At 38.9% G+C, this 21,690-nt stretch overlaps 1 protein-coding gene across 1 annotated transcript in view; it reads left to right on the top strand.

Annotated features, from left to right (window-relative positions):
• The window catches only part of LOC124265542 (E3 ubiquitin-protein ligase rnf213-alpha-like), a 142,665-nt gene that overhangs the window by 59,660 nt on the left and 61,315 nt on the right, over nucleotides 1-21,690 (top strand). The window contains exons 9-17 of the mRNA XM_046700327.1: nucleotides 647-763; nucleotides 2,712-2,871; nucleotides 6,873-7,178; nucleotides 8,021-8,601; nucleotides 9,445-9,601; nucleotides 10,809-11,029; nucleotides 13,845-13,997; nucleotides 14,159-14,317; nucleotides 15,754-16,369. Coding sequence (XP_046556283.1) covers nucleotides 647-763; nucleotides 2,712-2,871; nucleotides 6,873-7,178; nucleotides 8,021-8,601; nucleotides 9,445-9,601; nucleotides 10,809-11,029; nucleotides 13,845-13,997; nucleotides 14,159-14,317; nucleotides 15,754-16,369 — 2,470 coding nt within the window. The remainder of the gene's footprint in view (nucleotides 1-646; nucleotides 764-2,711; nucleotides 2,872-6,872; nucleotides 7,179-8,020; nucleotides 8,602-9,444; nucleotides 9,602-10,808; nucleotides 11,030-13,844; nucleotides 13,998-14,158; nucleotides 14,318-15,753; nucleotides 16,370-21,690) is intronic.

Raw genomic sequence — 21,690 nt, 5'->3', positions numbered from 1 at the left:
AACTAAAGAACCATATGACCAATTGCAAGTAGACAATTTTGGTGAAGTTCATGTTCACCCACGACAAGAGTTTGCATGACCTACTCCCAAAGTGTACTGTAATTTCTGCTACTGGAACTGTCACAGACATTCTAACCAACCTCTTCACTAGATGGTGTTTACCAGAGGTCATCTCAGACAATGGTTCATGCTCTCACCAGGAAAATGGCAGACAGACCTAGGTGGCCATCCCATGAATTTGATGCAGAGGCTTGGGATATTTTTGGATCCCATTTTTAAGAAACCCATTAATATGATTTCAGTGTGCACCTGAAAAGAGGTTTTGGAATAAATTTCACCATTTGTGGATGCAGTTGTTTGCTGTACAAGTCTGTTAAATTGATTACTGTTGAACACAACAATCACCCCAGCCAAAATATGTTAATCAACACTTAGCACATTTTACTCAAGATCAACTGTCTCACAATATTTAATATTGGATAAACATCCATTCTGTTTAGAAATGTCAGTACATTTATGGCTTTTAAACCAAATTGTGTTCCTTTGTCTTTTTGTGCTGACATCTGATAGAGCATCTTCACTTGATTGGTCTACCTCACTTTTCTGCTCTGCTATGATGATACTATACAGATGTGTATACTCACAGGTATGTCCAGAGACTTGTCTGAACCTTCACAGAAGCCAAATAGACAAGCCAGTTCACAGACTTCTTCAAGAAAGGATGACTTCAGCTGCATTCAGATCATTTGAGCTTCTGATGAAGGTAAAAATGTATTTAGACCAATAATGTCATGCTTTTATTATTGGCATCGATACAGCAGGTGAATGAATCCTATGAGGCAGAGGGCATATATATGTACATGTAAGACCAACAAAAGTAATAAAACCACAAAGATGGAGGCTGAGCAAGGGAAGTCAATTGTTAACTGGCGCTGACTATATCAGCTCTTTTTACTCTTAAGTGTTAGCTTCCATTTGTCATTGCCAATCAGCTATCACGCCAGCTAACTTTTGGCTTCCCTTGATTATAATGATTCTGTGAAAGACATGCTCATAATATGTCTTCACTAATTGTTTACTTACTGCATGGTAAATTATGCAAAGTTCAGCAACAGGAACAAGGAAAGGGTTCTTGGATCAGTGGGCCAGTATTTGCATCATGTATGGCAGTATTGTGTCTGTACATGCCAACAAGTCAGGAAGTATTCGTAAAGAACGAATTGACGTCAATGTACCTAAATTCTAACAATCACAAAATACAGCCCCAAATTCCAAATCAGTCAACAAGGTAACATTTGTCACAACTGTTATTGGAATGGTCTCTACAGTCTGATAATCGAGTGCTATTCAAAGCCTGTATATAAAGCAGCAAACATAATTTGTACTTCCTCAGTATTCCATGAAATATAACAATATATGTTAGATGTATTTAGAAAAGATATGTTTTAAGATTATTCTTGCATGAATAAATGATAAAACATATTTCATGATTTACTATATTACATTACCGACAATTGTTCGATGGGCTTCTTGTCATTTGTTAGAAGACAAAATGTGTTAACTTTTCAAATGATCAAAGCATACAATGATGCAAAATCATTGACATTCCCAGTAACATTTATCGATTTATGGTAAGACAAGCATTTTTACAATTCTTTGACATAATTAAATACAACACTTTCCTAATATCACAAATGTTCTGCACAAATTTCAGATCTGTATTACTTATTAAGGGGTCGATCATATAACCGGCATGTATGTATTTTCTTTTGAGGGGTGAGTGAGCAAATATTCATAGAATTACTTATTTCAACATATGCAGTAATAATAAAGTCTGAACTGCTGTGTTTTAAACATATTTCATTAACAGTCTAGGTGGGAGAATGTGATGTAATCCTTGATAAAATAATGTTCATGTTTTAGAGTAGGACTCATTTCAATGTTGAGTGGTGCATTAGATACATTTCTTGTCCAACCTCACAAACCGTGCCCCCTTCAAAAAAATTAAAGTTGTGTTTACAAATAGGGCCTTGTTCGGATGTGCAAATAGGGCCTTGTTCTATGATATATTGATATGAAGGCCTTATTGATATGAAGACCAATGTCAACCAATGTCGAATAGAGAGGTACATGTATCATGTTCCTTTGCATTCATGATTTTGAGGCCAATGAGATTTGTTTTGTAAAGGACGACAGTTCGAAATTGTGTAAGGTAAGTATATTTCGTACCCTACGACCCAAACATCACCATCAAACGGTGCTTTATGGTCTAGAATTGTATGAAAATAGACATTTTATGTTTGGATAGGGGTATCCCAGTTGTTGACAGACCTGTTGGCGTAGCCTTGTCATCAGATATACATGATACATGTTATTTATAAGACGTGATGCCTGTTCTTTGTTCTTATCTTTTTTTCTCTTTTTTGTGTGTTTTGATTTATATTTTCTATCTTAAAGAACACTTTGCTAGCTGACACTCTGGAAGCTATGAAACTTAATGCTTATAAAAAGCTGTCACTACCAGTGAAAAATAGAAAGAACATGAATTTTGTTCAGTAATAATCGTTTGTGAATTAATACCTCACACTGCTCCAGTGCAATTTAGGTTTTTAATTATGTTAGCTGGAGGTTTTATGCCACAAGATCAATGTTAACTTTGTTTGATTTATTTCAATAGATTGATAATTTTTTATGTGAATTTCACTATGCAGAAAGACGACCAGTTTGCAAGGAATAGCCAGATGGATAAGGCATTCTGCGAAATGGTTTCTAAACATCTCCAAATGTACTGGCCAGAAAATGCAGATGAGGAGAAATTGATTCTTCACATCGTTACTTGGAGACCCTTGATCAGTTACTTCAGTCGTTTCAGTAAGTCATTATAAAGTAAGCAGATCACCATTTGCTTACCTGGTAAGAGTGACCTCAGAGCAAGGCATGCTCTTTTGTCATTTATCGTATCAATCAAGGTTTTACTTGTAGGTGTAGGCTGAAGGTTTTAGTCTGAACCATATTTTGATCATTTGATACATAGATCATGGTGTTAATGTTTGCATTGTTTTGATTGTCTTCAAAATATTGTTTTTAAATCTTTAGTAATTTACTCTTTCTCTGACACCATAAGGTCTAAAACTCTAAAAACATTGACAAGGATTTAACATGCTGCAATATAGTGGGCATCATAGTTGTTTATGTCAGTTAAATAAAAGTTTTTCCAAACCAAATGTGTTAAAACTGTCTAAAAATGTTCATGAGCATAATTCGACTTTGAATTTCAGATTTTATTTGATTTTACAAAAATATATAAAATTTATTTAATGAAAGAGTTTAGGCATGACATCACCATAATAAATTTTAGTCATACTGGTAGTTTCTTTAAAAATGTCTTCTACTGTCTTCCCCTCATTGCTGTAAACCTCCTGACAAGGTTATGCATCTCAGTGGATAGTTTTCAGAAAACTATTACAAACACAAACAAAATGGAATCAACTTTAGAAGAAAAGAATATAACATCGTTTCACTGTTATTTTGCCTCATATGCCATGCTTATCTTTATTCCTAATCTGGAACCCATTGTAATAATCATGGTAGATTATAGAAGTCACATGTTGCCCTTCCATTGTTGTAACAAATGTTCTAAACAATTTTATGAATGTGAGGGTTTGAATGACAGTATCACTAAACAACTAACAACATAAGCCATATTACTTTAAGCCGTATGTATCAGGGCTCTATATATCTGTGATAATATTATCTTGGGAATCAATAAAAAAATAAAAACAAAACAAAACAAAAAACTAAACAACTAACAGCATAACTGGAATTTGTAAAGTATATACACCTGAAATGATTTGTCAGAGACAACCGTAGACAAAATGACATACCCATGGATAGGAATCAGCAAGTGAACGAGGCTGCAGTGGGCACAGAAAGTATATGATGACACATGTTATAGTTACCAAAAGGCAAAGTACTGACAGTGCAAACCTGTCTAGTCTTGTCCCTTTGAATTGGATAAGTTTGTGACAGGTACTACTTTCTCAAAATGCATTTTCTGGTACTGAAAACTTTATCTTCTGATAAACCTGATGACCTATGAAGTTGAACTTCACATGCATGCCTTGCAGACAGATCATTCGTAATATTTGAAAACTTGATCTCTATAATGAAAAATATACAATTATATCTTTTAAATTTCTACTACTGTTTATATGTGAAAATCTATGCCATTTGATTGTAACATAAAGACTTTTTTAAGATATAAAAGATAATGTAAGACATAAGTTTAAGTGTTATTACAGGTGCATTTGATTTGAATAGTTTCTGTATGTCAACATGAGTATAAAATGAGATTATCTATTTTATGTTAGGTTTTGTATCCAGGTATAAAATGATAGTGTACTTAAGTCTGGTCCTGAATCCTTTATCATATATTAGGAATATTGCCGAGTCCAATAATAAATTGTCAAAATTCTTTTTATTACCATACCTCTTTTACAGCATATTTTTGTTCATTTCTTTGATGCTGCACTATTAAATGATAACACTGATAATTCTTTTGAATACCCTACCGCTATTACGTAAGGACAAAATTCTTGCAATATGGCAATGATGTTATAGTGGTTTGTATTCCTAAAATTCTACACAATGATAACCATACTTTGTTTACTGATCATCTTTTTTTCTCTATAATGCATTTTTACTCTATGAAATTGCCAGATTGATGAATACGAACATGTATCTGTCTATAGTTTCTTGATCCAGACATCAAATATCTTTCAAATCTAAGCATGTTAGTGTGTTTTTGTGAAAAGGTTGCCAGGCATTAGAGAAAAAACATTCTTCTCAATGTATGGCTCAGGTTTAAAACTTTGTCATGAGCAAATGTAACAGTTGTACATCATGTACATTGTATTATATGACTATGCATTATTTTTGAAGAATTAAAAACGTAGAAATTTACTCACATATATCGCAATTGCTCATGATTTTTCCTTGGTATTAAGACAGGATAAAATATTTTAATAGCATTGCTGACAGTGACTATTGTTGCCTATTTCAATTGATGACTGTATTCTGGTGAGCTACAACTCTATGACACTATTGCTTTAATTATCCCCCACGTTTAGCGCGAAGCGGGGGATATAGTATTAGGCTCCGTCTGTCAGTACGTACAAATTGGAATATCTTAAGAACCATTGACTGGATTCTCTTTATACTTGGTATATCAGTTCATCACAGTATAAGAAAGGTCCCACACAGGTTTGGTGACCTTGACCTTCATTTCAAGGTCACCAGGGGACTTTAACGTTTTACCCTTGTCAGCAAGATATCCCAAGAACCGTTCACTGGATTTTCTTCATATTTGATACCAAGCTTCATATAGGAAAGGTGCAGGGCCCAGTGGATTTTGGTGACCTTCCAATTGTTTTTGAGGTCACGACGATACTTTGAAGATTTCAGCATGTTAGCCTGCATGTTAAGCTTGTCAGCGAGATATCTGAAGAGCCAATCACTGGATTTTCTTCATGTTTGACAGCAAGCTTCATATAGTGAAGGCGCAGGGCCCAGTGGATATTGGTGACCTTCATGACATTTTCAAGGGCACAGCGACACTTTGAAGATTTCAGCATGTTAAGCTGCATGTTAAGCTTGTCAGCACGATACCTCAAGAGCCAATCACTGGATTTTCTTCATATTTGACACCAAGCTTCATATAGGGAGGGCGCAGGGCTCAGTTGAGTTTGGTGACCCGTACGTAATTTTCAAGGTCACAGCGACACTTTGAAGATTTCAGTATGTTAAGATTGTCAGCAAGATATCTCAAGAAGAATTCACTGGGTTTTCTTCATAGATTTCAAGACTTCTCTTGAATGTATTTTTGTGCCCCGCTGCAACATGGAACGGGGGACTATGTATTCAGCGGCGTACGTATGTCCCGATTCTTGTTAACGCGATATCTCATGAACTGTTTTACCCAATGTCTTCAAATTTGGTGACGGGCTACATTGGGGGATTATGCAGACACCAGTTGGTTTGGGTGACCTTGACCTTTTTTCAAGGTCACCATGACACTTTGACCACTTTTCAAAATGTTGTTAATGTGATATCTCATGCATTGTTGTATCCAATATCTTCAAATGTGGTGACAGCCTACATTGGGGGATTACCCAGACACCATTTGATTTGGGTGATCTTGACCTTATCTTCAAGGTCACCACGACACTTTGACCACTTTTCAAACCTATTTAAACGTGATATCTCATAAAACATTGCACCCAATGTTTTCAAGTATGTTGACAGCCTACCTTGGGTGATTATGCAGACACCAGTCATTTCAGGCATCTTGTATGTGACCAAAAAGTAAAAAATAGTAAATATAGATATTCCATTCTTTAGCGGCAAGGGACATTGCCATATCAGTGGCAAACACATGTTTGATAAGCAATTTCTCTATTACTAATTTTTGCATATTTCATACATCATGACATTCATGTCAAGGTCAAAGTGAGTCTTGAAAATATTTGTGTGTTTGAACAGCTACAGAGCAGAGCAAAATATCAAGAGAGGTTGACTGGTCATGTTTTTGTTGACAGTTAACCTCATCTTAAACTACGACCTTCACTTTCATTACTCTTTAAGTTTGATTTGATAATATGCGGCGAGGGATGATGTCACTTTAGTGACAACTGCTTGTTATCTCTTGAATAGAAACATTGGGACAAAAGAACAGTTTGTCACTGCAGACAAGTAGCTATCAGGTATCATATTTATTATATTAAGATTGAGAATCAGATAATTTTAATATACAATTATCTCAAGTTAAAGTCAAAGAATTCTTATGATATATTTTTGTTCATTTGGTGATATAGTTGGTGATCCTGACGCTTACGACTTGTTGGTGTATGACTGCTCACAACATCTGATGGAAGCTGTCTCTTTGCTGGACAAAATAGCAGCATCTTTGTCAAAGGGAGACAATTCAGTGTGGCTGCTGAAACTGATTCTTTCCAACAAGAAGAATTTTATTGAACTTTGGGCAGCATCAAGGCAAGGAGATGAATTACACATCAGCATGGAACACACTCTTAATGTTCGTGAGAAAGAACTCCAAGCATGCCAGATCTATCTGAAAAGAGCTCATGTCCTACTCATCATGTGTACTGATATCATTGAAGGTAAGAAAAACACATTCTTGAAGCAGTAGAAGCAGTATCATGAGGAGTATATCAATGGTCAGGGGCTAATACAGCTTTTTTAGAAAAGGGGTTGGGGGGTGGGGGCACAGTTCATTTTCACCCGTTGTCATGAGAGTTTCAATGGTCATTTAATAACCTTTCAGGACTCTGTGTGTGTGGTGTGTGTGTGTGTGTGTGTTGGGTGTGTGTTGGGTGCATGCATGCATGCGTGTGTGGATCCGTCTATGATGGTTTTACTGCTTCTGTTAATTGAATTTATCTTGCCAACAGATTTTCAATCTGCCATTGTGAAAATATGCAATGATTAAATTAAAGCAAATTGAAAGTTGACAGAAACAGCTGTTCGATTTAGCTGATATTATCTTTACTGTATCATGTGACTCATCATGAAGTGTTGCTTAAACTTCATAGCAGGGTGAAGAGGTATGTTGCACATGCCACTTCTTTGTGTATGGGTGAAATAGATGTATTCTCTTGCTCAGAAATGTGTTTTCCTCCCATGCCAGATACTTGGTACTTTGTCTAGATCACATAAACCAATCAGATCTCACCATTTTGACATGGACGTAAGATACCATGTCAAGTACAGCTTGTATTACCTTTCCACCTGTACCATATTAACTTTGTAAGTTTGACTTGATTTTTTTCCAGAGTTAGCATTGATTAGCCTTTATCCATAAAGTGAGATGAATTATGGGAAGTCATAATCTCATCCTTTAGAATGCTTAAAGGGTTTTTAGAGTTCTTTTTGTCATGTTTTTAGACTTGTGATCTCATAATTTATCTCTGTATTAAAACACATGTTCATGTTTCATATCCAGTGAATACAGATGAATTATCAAACAGAGTAAGAGAAATAGAAGAAAGGATTGACACTGAAGTGTTGTGTACTCTGTGTCATCCACAACAAGAATGTGAAGCTGGGGAAGACAGCCTAGATTCCTATGAACCAATCATTTGTATCTCAGAAATCCCAGAGAAAATCATGGAAATGGTTCCTCGACTTGAGAGGTTGAATGAAAGTCTGATCTTTAGGGAAATGTGGAGACATGAAGGAGCAAGCATTGCCCCTGGAACAAAGTTTGAGGAAGCTGTCTTGAAAGTATGGCAGAAGTCCAGTCAGAGATGGTGCAATCTCTGCAAGAAGATGCAGGATGGAACAGAGACATTCAACAACATACAGGAACATGTGAGAATATTTCAAGGTGATGAAATTAAAATAACAAAAGAGTTCCAGGTTATGAGTGATGGATCTTCAGACTGGATTCCTAAGAGAATTAAGCAACTCCAGAGCTTTGAGATTCTGCAGGGTTGTCAGAGGGCTGCTGAAATCATCATGAGTATAAAGGAAATATACTCTATTGAAGGAAACTTTGCCCCAGTTGAGGCTGTGAAACAAATGGTATGTTATGGAGTTGTGACTTATACAAATATGGGAAGGAATGATGATTTTAAGGGGTGGTCACCCATTTTGTTTTATGGGAGGGGTCAACAATTGTGTACACATGTACTGGGGTGGGGGCAGCAATTTTGTACATGAAAATATTAAACAATTATGGTGGGGTAATTGATTTTGTATGTGACATGCAGGGGGGGTCACTTACTTTGTACATAAATTTGATGGGGGCTTTCTCATTGTACATGTTTCTCCGTAAAAGTGATCATCATCATCATTACCACAACCACACACGCACGCATGCACGCTCGCTCCCACACACATGCGCACACACACACACACACACACACCTAGCCATAGATTATGAACAGTCTCTTATGCTACTGATGAAATTCTTTGGGGTCTTTTGATTCACTGTATCTGAATTGTATTTAGTGATTCTAAGGGTTTGAAACCTATGGTTCAACTTATGACTTTCCATGTGGGAGATGGCCATTCAGTTCTCAGTGCCTTATTGCAGACATCACTACCCACTATGTTCTGGCATTTTTACTGTGTACAACTTGGAAACATTATGATCAAGGTCTATTAGAAATCATTATCTCTAGGTTGACATCTCTGAAATGTATTTTGCAACAAGCTTCTGTTCCAGCAGATATATGACATCAGCCCTATGCATTTTGCCACTTAGATGCATGTATAATTTTCTTGAAAATTCTATTTTACCTGTTTTAACTCCTTTGGTGAAAAACTTATTCAACAGCATTAAGTTGTTCTTTAGGGAAGTTTTAATGACTACTATTTTAAGATATGAGCTGAATTAATTGAATTATTAATTTTATTTTCAAGGGAAGTGGCAAAGACCACCCAATAAACACAATGGATGACTCTGTGTTAGAGACTTGTTCCATACTCCATGACATGAATGATTCCCAAAAGCAAAGGTGTATTGAAGCCTTCGAGAATAGCAGTCATCTGGTGAATTGGCTCAGAGCATCCATGAAAGGTAAATGAATCTTGTTACTTTAATATGTACAGGACAACATTGTTAATCAGCCCCATGTAATCAATTAAGCATGTAATCAATTATGCTTTAAAGTTTTGTCAGAATTTGACTACCAATACACTAGCTAGCACTTTGTTTATGTTACCATGGTGAGCTGTGACTTCCCAACAATATTCTTTGAATTCAAAGATATATAATGGACAAGATCTTTCGAATTTTCAGCAGATTCTCTGACCTCTGAAAAATCAAGGTCATTATCAATTTGTGAATATACAAACAGTTTATGTGATTAACAATACATAAGCACTGACCTTTCTTGAATGAATTTTATGTCAAAGGTTGTTCACACTTTGAAAAAGACTTTGAAATACTGCATTTACTGTTTGCTACAGTGATGAATCTTTCGTTGCACCAGATATGCTTTTAATGTTATTTTAGCTGGCAGCGCATGGTCGTGAATGAAGGTCATTGACATCAGAATGGAAGTGCATATGCAGGCTTACCATACAAATGGTGAACAAATCCTCAAAACTGAACTCATATACACCAAAACAGAACAAAAATCACCAAAATAAGAAAATAAACTTCCAAAACTGCAACAATTTCCTCTAAAACCAAAACAAACACATCTGTAATGAAATGGAAGCAAAACTCGTGTATCAGGTACAAGAGCACCCGTGTACAAAACGGCAGTCATAGTATCCCAAAACAGTATATCCATCTGTCCATAATAATTTGATTTCCAGAGCATAACTAAAAAACTGTTCAACATTTTTCGACAAGAATTAGTACATAAATCAAACAGAATGTAAGTGGGGCCTTTTGCCACTTACAGATTTAGGACATTGTTATTGTTCTCGATTTCCATGGATACAATTTGGACTTGGTCTTCAAAGTGTGTGGATATCATTGCCGGAGCATAACTTAAAAACTGCTCAATATCTATCAATAAAATAATTACAGTCTTACTTTAACTAGTACAAAGTTTTAGGGTGATACCATAGTATAGACCTTCTATTCAACCTTTTCCCCAAACAGTCAATATTTACAATATCAAATCATTTATTGAAATATATGTTTCACAGAATGTGTTGATCCTCACCATTATTTTGGTGTACCTTCAGCAGGGACTAGTTCCCAAAGTTTCCACTAATTTGCCATTGGTTTTGTTTCAAAGTGACTTTGCATATTGATGTTTGTATGTCAGATGGCGTGAAGGAACTGAAGGTGTTTGTGGACCTGGCTTTCATCTCAGCTGGAGAGGAACCGATGGAGATTCATAAAGTCAACTGTTTCCACTCTGCCACCACTGGATATGCTCCACTGATCTTCAACACACCAAAGAATGCTGATTATGATACTTTCCTCAAGAACTGTGAACTGGTCTGGCAGGAACTCAGATCTGATGAGGAACTACCAAACAAATTGGTAATTCTTATCAGGCTTTTATTGTTATTTGTAATGTTAATATATTTTGATGCAGTGGTTATTGATCTAGGTAAATATAAGCTGATTAATGCCATTATGATCAATAGTGTTTGAAATATAGGGGTTCAATGAACAGCTTAAGGTTACATCACATCAATGCATCTGTGAATAGACTTGCTTTATTTACTTTCTCTAAAAGGAAGCCCTGCTTTGAAAAGTGGTCAAAGGTTTTCATGCAGGTTACTGTGAAACATAACATACCATCATATAACATAGTTACCCCTGCAGCCATAAAACTTTGCATTTATCATTGCAAATTCATAATCCAAAGTAAAGGTCTATAAATTGTGTATATTTTATTCCCTGCAATGCCTTTTGTGGTCTGGTATTATTTTGAACTCCATCTGTCCATCTGTTCATCCATGCAAATCTGTCTTTTCCAGAGCAGAACTTTAAAAGTGTTCAATGTTTCTTCACCAAACTTGGCACACCGTTTGTGTCTAGTGGTGAACTAGTGCCTTTTGGTAGTTTTGGATTTCTGAGTAAAGTTTTGTTGTGTTTCCATTGCAGAACTTTAAAACCTTTTAATACTCTCCTTCCATTTTGTGGGTATTCAACAACCAAAAGTCATAATTTAACATTTCCACTCTATTCCCAGTATTAACATGACTTAGGTACACCAAACCATGGAAACACTCATGCAGTCTGTTGTTGATACAAGCATACTAGTATATTAATAGTTTACATATGAATGTCGTCGTTAGATCAATGTGAAGTTAAATGTAACATTTGTAACAAATGTAAATGTAACATTCTAACTAGTTGAAATATTCATGAAGAATATTTTACATCAGTATTTTAATTTTGTCATGAAAGTATGTGCAAAAATTAGTACATGTGAAATTACTAGCACCATAACTGATTTGATGCAAAGAAAGGACATCAAACGTTCTATTTATCATTTTTGCAAACCAAAAATGATTGAAAGTAAGCAATTGAATGCTTTTTTTTCTTTTTCTCTTTTTTTTAAACCCAAACAAAACAAAAAAACATTAAAGGTCACATGCAACCAAAAACCAAACATAATTAAAACACAATTATCGCTTCTTCATGACATATAATATGCATTGCTGATTATGAAAAAACATATAAACAAAATTGTAAGCGTATAATCGCAAATCAAAAGTGCAATATTTTGTACTTGGGTTTACCTCCCTCGAAACGAAGCAGCCGGGATACCGAACCCAGTCAGAGCGGGTGGGTGTGCACTCAAGTGTAACGGCTGGTTCATTTGCCGATGCCGCCCTCATGCCGCGCAGCTCATTGTGTGTGTATATATAGAGATGTTGGGTTTTGTAAATACATGCTCATTTTTTGTGTATAATATTTTGCAATCAACAGACATCATAACATGTCATGTGTTCAAGTATCACACCTGCCTGTCTGTGTAATTACATAAAGTGACAGAGACCGAACTCGTGCCATAAATCAATGCGTTTTGTTTATGGTGTATAGCCTGATTGGTGTTAAGTTCAAATTGCACGTGGTCAGTGATAGCAGCTGTGTATTGAATATTGTCATTAGCAGACAGGCAGGCAGACACACACACAGGTGTCAATAAAACAAGACATTGAGTTTTGTCTGTGACAACGACATATCTATATCACAGTTAGAAATTCTGTCAACGCTAAATAATGACATTGCTTTTAAGTATCGAACTGAGAAAGTGTCTCGGTAAGAAGAACGTATGGTGAAATAGACAAATGAAATTATATAAACAGTTAATTTTCTGTCATAACATATAAAAAGCTCGCGCCTGTGAGATATCAACAAAACATTAGAAAAATAGCTCACACCAAAGCCTTCACCGAGTATTCACCTGACAACCCGCTTCCAAGCTGCGCAAACCTATTTACTTGCGCACGTGCTATGAGCGCAGCCCAGCTGTTGAAACCCGTTTTCCCCAGAAATTTTGGGGAAAATTAGTGAAACGTTTGAACTCCGATTTTGCGCGTTTTTTTTCATCTCGTTATTTTTCAACTTCATAAGTTGAATTTGCATTTTTGACGATTTGTTTCGGTATGTCCATACCGAAAGGTATCAGAATCTGCAAAGTTGTGTTTTACGTTGCATGTGACCTTTAAGTTATGTTATGTAAATCATGTCAATCATATCCTATGAATGGCATTTTACTGACTAAAGCCACCCTAGACTGTCAATGATACAAATGAGTTTTGTGCATATTATATCTTTGAAATAGCTGACCAAAGTTTGAGGATTTTTTTTTCACAATAACAGGATTAACTGATGTGAAATAAAGCTAATGTGATGTAAATCTAATCTAATGTTTCAAAACTGATTTTGAATATTTTGTAGATAATCCTGATCTAGTTCAAAGTAAAACACATTTGAACTCCACAGACCTTTTATGGACACCATTACCTATTATGCAAATTAGTTGGACAAAAAGCTTGTTCTTTTCCACCATGCTTACTATTGCCAGATTGCAAAATCCATTTTGATAATAATCCATTGAAAGAAATGACACTAATTACAGATAAAAATCAGTTGGTAGGTTTGACAAGATATAGCCAAGATTTGTGACCTTGATTTAAACTCTAAGACTATATTCCAAACTACCTATACTATATAGCCAATACTTAACTCTTTGTTACTATTATTAGTATTTTATGATTTTTAGGATTCATTGCCAGTATTTCTGCAGAGGATACAGAAGAATGGTAATAAAATGTGATGTAATAAACCATGAATGTAGATCTAATGGCTTGCAATGTTTTTTACATGTGTGTGGTAGACTGAATGCAGTCGGTTTTTGAACTGGCTGAAGGAAGTTAAGAAGTCACATGGATCTGTTGAAGTAACCTCCTTGACACAGGCAGGACAGATAAACAACAGGGGCATGTACAAAATTGGCAACTTAGATGACATACAGAACTGTTCACTTCTGGTAAGATAATACTCCTTTCTATATACCAGTGTTCCATTAGTATTTATTGTGATGTCTGTAATGATTTGTCCCGTAACATTTTATCTGCTTCTTTTAAATTAAAGTTAATTAGGGTTTTGTTTGATCATCACATTGCAACCATCCTATCATTTTTCTGATAGGCCTTGAACAATGTCATCAGCCTACATGTTACACAAGACAAAGAGCAAAATCTATCCCGAAGATACACCTACAGCCAGTTGGTGGATCTCCAGAGCAGGCTCATGCTGGTGGCTGGCCAGGCAGAAAAGGGGAAAGAAGATATGGACCACTTCACCATGGTGAGAAATTTGTTGTGAAAGTTGTCTCTGAAAACTGGCATTTTCAGCATTTGTAAATTTTTTACTTAAAACAACTTCAAGAGTATTTGCCTGAAATGCTTAAATTTGTGTAAATCTGTAAAAACTATTAAAAAAATAAAGCTGCCATTCCTGAGTGCGAACTACAGACATACTGCAATTTGTATGTCTATTCCAAGGTGGTTTCTGAAATTGTCACTGCAGCAAAATCACCTTATTAATGCTTGTACTATTTAAATAATATGACTTTAATTATCAAGATTTCTGGCAGACATCTAAGAATTGTGAATCCACAGAATGTATTCCAAGATTAGGTCTTGCCATGTAGTCAGGAAATGCTGTAACAGCCAATAGTTGGTGGTGGTATTGTCAGTACATTTTAGATGGCTCTTTTTAATTTTCACCTCACATTTCCAATAATATTTAGGTGAAGAGGTTATGATTATCATTTCTTGATATGAATGTAATTATCACATAGGCTTTCAAGACATTTGCATGGTCAACAGGTGCATTGCCATCTGAAAACATGTAGGAAATGCCTCGCTATTACCAGCCAAAGATTGGCATCATGGACATCAATGTATTTATGGCCATGACGGACAACAAAGTTCCAATACCACATCATAAGACTTAGCACCTGTTCTGAGGAGGAAAGATCATTTGCTTGATAACCATGTTAGTAGCTACACCGAAATGTTGCTCATATTATATTAAAGAAGTTGTATATCCATAGAACTCTCCTTGTTGTTCATCACACCAACTTCTAACTGCCACTGAAACAAGTTATGTCTATCCTACTTGTGGATTATCAGGGATGATAATAAAGGCTAGATAAGGCCATATTAACACTATGAAACAATAAAGTATCAACATGGACTTTAGTGAGTTTCACCTGAGAAAAACAAACTTATCAAAATTGTAATTACAGAAGTAGTCCATCATAGTCTGACTTCAAGTCACCAACGTGGAGTAGCCAATCATGGACCTGGTGATTCATGATGTTAAACCCTTATAGCATACTGATGTACATGATTTATGGTCATTGCACATATATAATATGTGTTATTTTTATTTTAACATTATAATGAGTTGAATTGTCTATACAGTCAGGAATCATTTTACATATGTTTGACCATTTGCAAGATTAAAACCCAAGGTGATTTCATTCAATGTTAGGTACAACAAAACAAACATTGATGGTCAAATGTATTGTGGGTCACAGACTTACGTAAAGTTGAGACAGACCAAGACTGAAATTAACATTGTGTTATTTGCAGTTTCCAATGGGCAATAATTTTGATAATTTTGCATTTGATGTTTGATGGCTCAAGTAGTTTCTCACCTCCTTTTCAGATATTTGTCACCCAAAGTGGGGGTTCATATGATCAGATGCTATCATGTGTATGCTTTTCTTACAGGTTTTAGATGGCATAGTGCGTCTTGCAAAGACCTATATCAGACTGTGCATAGACGGATGTGTCTTGTTCAACTGTTGGAAGGGGAAGTTTTTGTGTGGAGATGAGAGGAATGTTTGCACCTTTTTGGAATTTGGTGAAGGGGAAAATCTTGAAACTTTAAAAGGACATCGAGGGAAAGAGGATGTTGATGTCTTTATCCAAGCTCTTGCAAATGAGTTTGAGGACTTCCATGATGAATGGATGAACTATGTCAGTGACAAAAGGGATGAATACTTGGAGCTGAACTTCTACACCATTGAGCAGCTGGTGTTCCTTCAGAGAGAACTCATCAAACTGGGCACAGATGAGGAACCTTCTGTTCATGTGTACTCTATGTTGTCTCTGATCAAGCCTGATTGTACTGAGTCTGATCTTGGCCTTGCTATGAAGACTGCTAGAGAAGTTGTATTTGCCAAGAAAGACAGAAAAGAGACAGAGACTGAAGACATTGAACCAGAGACACATCAAGATGTTGACACTAAACAAGTTTTCATTGATGCTATGAAAAACAGTAACTTCTCAGAAAAACTGGCCAGACAAGCCTTGGAAGAAGTGAACCCTGAAAATATTGATTCTGGTTGGTATTACACACATGTGGATAGAATTGTAATGTGTGAAAACTGATGATAGATCATGTTCTTGATAGTGTAAGATGTATGAGGGATGTCTAAGAGATGACTAACTGTTAGGGCTGAAAGTTCATGAAGATCATTATGTTGCCTAGATTTGCTCAAGACATTTTTTTAGATTGTTTTAAATTTAGAAAAATGTAAGGGCAATATGTTCTTAAAAAAACACACAAAAATCTAGCTTTAAACTGTAGTTTGAATGCAATCATGGCAATTATCATAGCATCTTATATTTGACAGTACTCCTCCTCATTTTTTCAAGAAATACTACAAATTGACGTTAGAGATTATTCTTTTACGGGCTCTTCCACGGGACCATTAGGAATTCTTTTTAAGTCAACTCAAAGTATTGGATAACACTTTCTCAAAACGTTTTAAGCAGTCGCCATCAAACTTGGTATATCAGTTTGTCTTCTTTTGATGGGGCCTTTCTTTGCCAAGGCTTTTGGTAAGATTAGGCATGGGTCAATGTTTACATACTTACATATTTCAAGGTCACCATTGGGTAAATGTTCAATGGTAGTTGTATTATTATATTATCTTGCAAATATGGCAGTTAGTTACTGAGGCATAGTTTTCTCTGCAACATACTTGCTTGTATCTATACAATCCAATTTTTCCTTATCCTGACTCATGCTTATTTGCTTGTCTTCTTCCTCTTGCGAACATAGTGGAACACTTGTATCTCCTTATTGAAGCTCCCTTCAATAAAACGTACGTAAAATCACTACTCACCAGAGTTATCTCTGTTTCTGGTTTTGGCGGGAAAAGTGGCGCCACTGTTTTCCCATGCTTCACTCTCTCCTTCTTCACCCTGTGAGCAGGGTGTGAGAGCGCCTGTGTCTCCTGTACGGCACTATATCCTTTTATTATTTAGTTAGACACCTCTATTATACTTTATAGAGGTTTAGCTAGTATCTTTCAACAATATGGTTCCATATTTAATCGTATTTAGCACTGTTTATGCACGGGTTGGTCCGTGTTTGTTCAGTTGTTTACGTTCATGAAAAACTGTTCCAATTGTAGATTACGTTTCTCTGCTGCTGACCCTCATCAATTGTGCCCTAGCTGCACGGTACCATGTTCTTTCAGCTCCTGCTGCATTAATTGCAAGCATTTAACTACTTGTGCATTTAATAAATACCTTCTTTGCGTCTTTAGACGTGCTGCAGATAGGTTTAGACTGGTTGGTCCAGTCATGGATAAATCAGCGGTGTCCCTCACCAGTCAACTGCTGTCTGACGACCCCCTGCCGTCTGGTGTTCCGCTGGAGTTTCCCACGGAGGAGAGGCGTGGGACGAAGTCCGCCACCTCCAAGAAGAGACCTGCTACTCCGGACATCCTGTCGTCTCAGCCTAAGACTCGGAAATCGTCAACCACCCAGCGCAGACTCCGCACCCCCAGGGCGTCGTCCACCACCACGGGGAAGTCAGCGCAGACAACACAGACTTTCTCAGCCGAGATTGTCCCGTTGACGGAACAGGGACTCTACGATGATCAACCGATCATCATCCCAGAGGTTCATCCCCAAAAAAGACCAGTCTCAGCTACGGTGACTTCAGCGCAGATCTCCACGCAACCCGAGGTATCTACGCTGACAACAGATGAGCGTCCTGTGGGCCACGTCGCTATCACCGCAGAAAGGGCAGCGCTACTTCCACCGCAGACCTTCAACCAGGGGGACTTTATGCAGCAGTTCTACCAACAAATCATGGAGATGATGGAGCAGCGTTACGGCCTGGAGAAGAAGTCACAGCCAGCCCACAAAGAGGTCCCGAGCCTTCACGAAGGCTCCAACACAGATGTCGTCTCTGAGGGGCCCTCCATCAACGTGACATCTGGCAGCAGATCTACACTGCAGGACCAGCCTGTGCGAAGGTCGACTCAACCATCCCCTGCGGCGGACTCGGACGATCAGCATCCGCGAAGGCATTCGCGAAGGCATTTGCGAAGGACGACTCGGTCATCACCTGCTACGGATTCGGACGATCAGCATTCGCGAAGGAATTCGCGAAGGAGGAATCGCCCATCCCGAGATACAGAATCGGATGACCAGCGTTCGCGAAGGACCAGTCGCCATTCCCCAGATGCAGAATCAGATGATCAGCGTTCTCGAAGGCATTCGCGAAGGACTTCAGATACAGTATCCAAGACATCTTCCACATCACGCAGATCGTCGAGGGATTCGCCGAGCCATTCGTGAACCCACAGTCGCTCATCTCCGCGCAGGTCACCCTAGAGACGCAGTTCACCAGGCCACTCGCCACACTGATCTCCAAGCCGATCTCCACGCAGGTCTCCACGAGGTCACCGCAGTTGCGAAGGACTCCACCTTGATCACCATCGGAGGAGGATCAACGTCCCTTATTCAACACTCCTCTCATTGAGGATGACGGCGGGATCATCTTTTCGGACGCTGAAATATGCTACTGGATGGCCAACGGTCTAGACTTGGCATCACCATCTAAGGATGATAATCCGGCTCACACCTATCTCATGCAGGATGATGATGTCGACACGATCACTCTCCCTCCGATTGATCCCATCGCTGCGGTCCCAGAGAACCTGGACGCAGCCTTCAAGTCAGCCACAAAAGCCCAGGCGCCGCATCTACCACAGTTCAACGCCAAAAAGTTCTCCTTCCACAACATGGATCCATTCTTGAAGGCACAGGACATCGATGAGAACTTCAAAGTCATCAGTGATGCCAAGGCCAAGTCTTACAACATTGAAGACAAAAAGTTGGCACAAGTTGAAACTATGACCAGGCGCATGTTCTTCGGCCTCAACAGATCAAGGGCAGTCAATGAAACGCTCATCGCTAAATTCCGAGACTCTACTGCGGAAGAAGATAGGATGATATATTCGGCCCTCCTTATGCAGAAGAAGGACCAACAGTTTATGACAGACCATCTCTCATCCATCTCCAGCACTGACACTGGCACGTCGACAAGGTCTCCTCGCCTCCTGCAGTTGGAGTGACCACTTTATCAAGTCACTCTACACAGCCCTGTGGTCAACTCCTTCCATCTTCGCTGGAGGAATCAACGAGGTTGCCAAGGAAGTTACCAAAGACTCAAGGGAGGTCCTTATGATCAAGTCCATAGATACTCTGGCCAGCGTCATCAGGCAAACATCCCAGCGCTACTCGGGCAAGTCCAAGTTTCCTGGGATACAGAGAGCATGGGACAAGAAAGTGGGTAGCTCCAGAGGCGGAAAAAGTTCCTTTCGTCGCCCAGCCGGCAACTACAGAGCAAGGTCCGGATGAGGCAGGGCACCCAGAGGTGCCAAGGATTATCGAACCCCCAGCCGTTCCTGTACAACCTTCACGAGTGGGTGGACACCTTCAGCTACACTGGGAAAACTGGGGAATACTTCAAGATCCGTTTGTATCCAACATCCTAAGAAACGGATATCACATACAACTACAGGCCGCTCCACCGCTTACAGTCGACCCTCACAAGTTCGACTTCAAGACGCATCAGATAGAGAAGTTATGAGAGGAGGTCTCATCTGTACTAGTAAATCGAGCCATAGAGGTCGTAGATCAAACCAACATCACGCCAGGTTTCTACTCACCAGTTTTCCTAGTACCCAAGAAAAACTCCAAAGAAAAGTTCTGACTCATCTACAATATGAGCACGTTCAACAGAGACTATCTGAGCAGACCTCCCAAGTTTCGCATGATACATCTACCTCAACTAATCCACCTCGTCCGTCCGATGGACTACATGGCCAGCATAGATCTACAGGACGCTTACCTGCATATTCCTGTACATCCAGACTTGAGGAAGTACCTCAGGTTTACACTGGACGGGCTACATTACCAATGGAAGGTCCTGCCATTTGGAATATCATCGGGCCCTTTGGTTGTTTACAAGGGTGACGAAACCCATAGTCATACATCTACATCATCGAGGTCTACGCAGTGCCTTTTACCTCAACGACGGGATTCAAATACATCAAGATCCCAAGCATCTCAGACTACAGAACTGTACCATCAAACTGCTTACACAGCTGGGGTGGTTAGTGAATCTACTCAAGTCGGACCTAGAACCTACGCAGGACCTGCAGTTCCTAGGCATCAGATTTCTCACGACGCAGAACCGCATCATCGTACCAGAGGACCGATGGCTCAAGATTCAACAGACAATCCCACAAGCCCTACTCTCTCCGTGGCCACTACGACAGTGGCAGAGTCTGTTGGGTCTCCTCACGTCTGCACAAGACATGACAGCCAGAGGGAGATTACACCTACGCCCGTTAGAGGTCCTCATCAATGCTCATCTCGACGACCCAGACCCCTTTGGTCTCCCGGACTACCTCAGACCTCATCTTCTATGGTGAACCCAGAGAGCGAATGTCTGCAAAGGCATCTATCTAGCAGAGCCAGAGTGCAAGAATCATCTGTATGCGTCACTCCAAGGTTGGGGAGCACATCTCGACAACGATGTGGCAGCCGGGAAATGGACCAAGGAAGAGAAAAGTCTGCACATCAACATGCTGGAAATGAAAGCAGTCGTCAACGCCATACTCCATTGGGGCAACATTCTACAGAATGCGCATCTCATGGTACACATGGACAACTCCAAAGTGGCGTTCTACATAAACAAGCAAGGATCAACATAATCATTGAACCTGCTGTACCTCTGCTTTCAACTGTTCGACCTAATCGACGATCTGAACATCCACATAAGAGCATGCCACATTCCAGGAGCCAGGAATGTCATAGCAGACGCACTCTCCCGTCCAACTCAACAATCTCCGACGGAATGGATGCTACATCCCGAGATCTTCAAACAGATCATCAAGGAGATAGGAGCCCCGCTGATAGACCTCTTCACCACATGTTTCAACAATCAGCTGACAACATTCTTCTCTCCAGTACCAGATCCACGAGCGTGGGCAACGGACACTCTCAGCATATCCTGGGAAGGACTAAACGCATACGCGTGTCCACCGCCAGCTCTACTACCGAGGGTGTTGCAGAAAATCAGCCAGACCAGGAACCTCCAACTGATTTTGGTCGCGCCCTACTGGCCAGCGAGAATGTGGTTCCCCATTCTCATACAAGAACTAGGACCACCACAGCTACAACTACCAGAGTGGTCGAATCTACTCGTACATCCTCACACAAAGCAGGCGCACGGCAACCCACGGACATTCCAACTACATGGGTGGACTGTATCAAGGCGTGCTTGAACAAGAGAGGGTACTCCGCCAGAGCAGCGAAAGCAGTGACACTAGCTTTACGCAAGTCTACACGCAA

The sequence above is a fragment of the Haliotis rubra genome, unplaced genomic scaffold (genome assembly GCF_003918875.1).
Source record: "Haliotis rubra isolate DU_JTF1 unplaced genomic scaffold, ASM391887v1 Scf983, whole genome shotgun sequence".
In the NCBI taxonomy this organism is placed as follows: domain Eukaryota; kingdom Metazoa; phylum Mollusca; class Gastropoda; order Lepetellida; family Haliotidae; genus Haliotis; species Haliotis rubra.
Note: the sequence above shows the minus strand (reverse complement) of the source record. Positions and strands in the feature narration are given on the sequence as shown.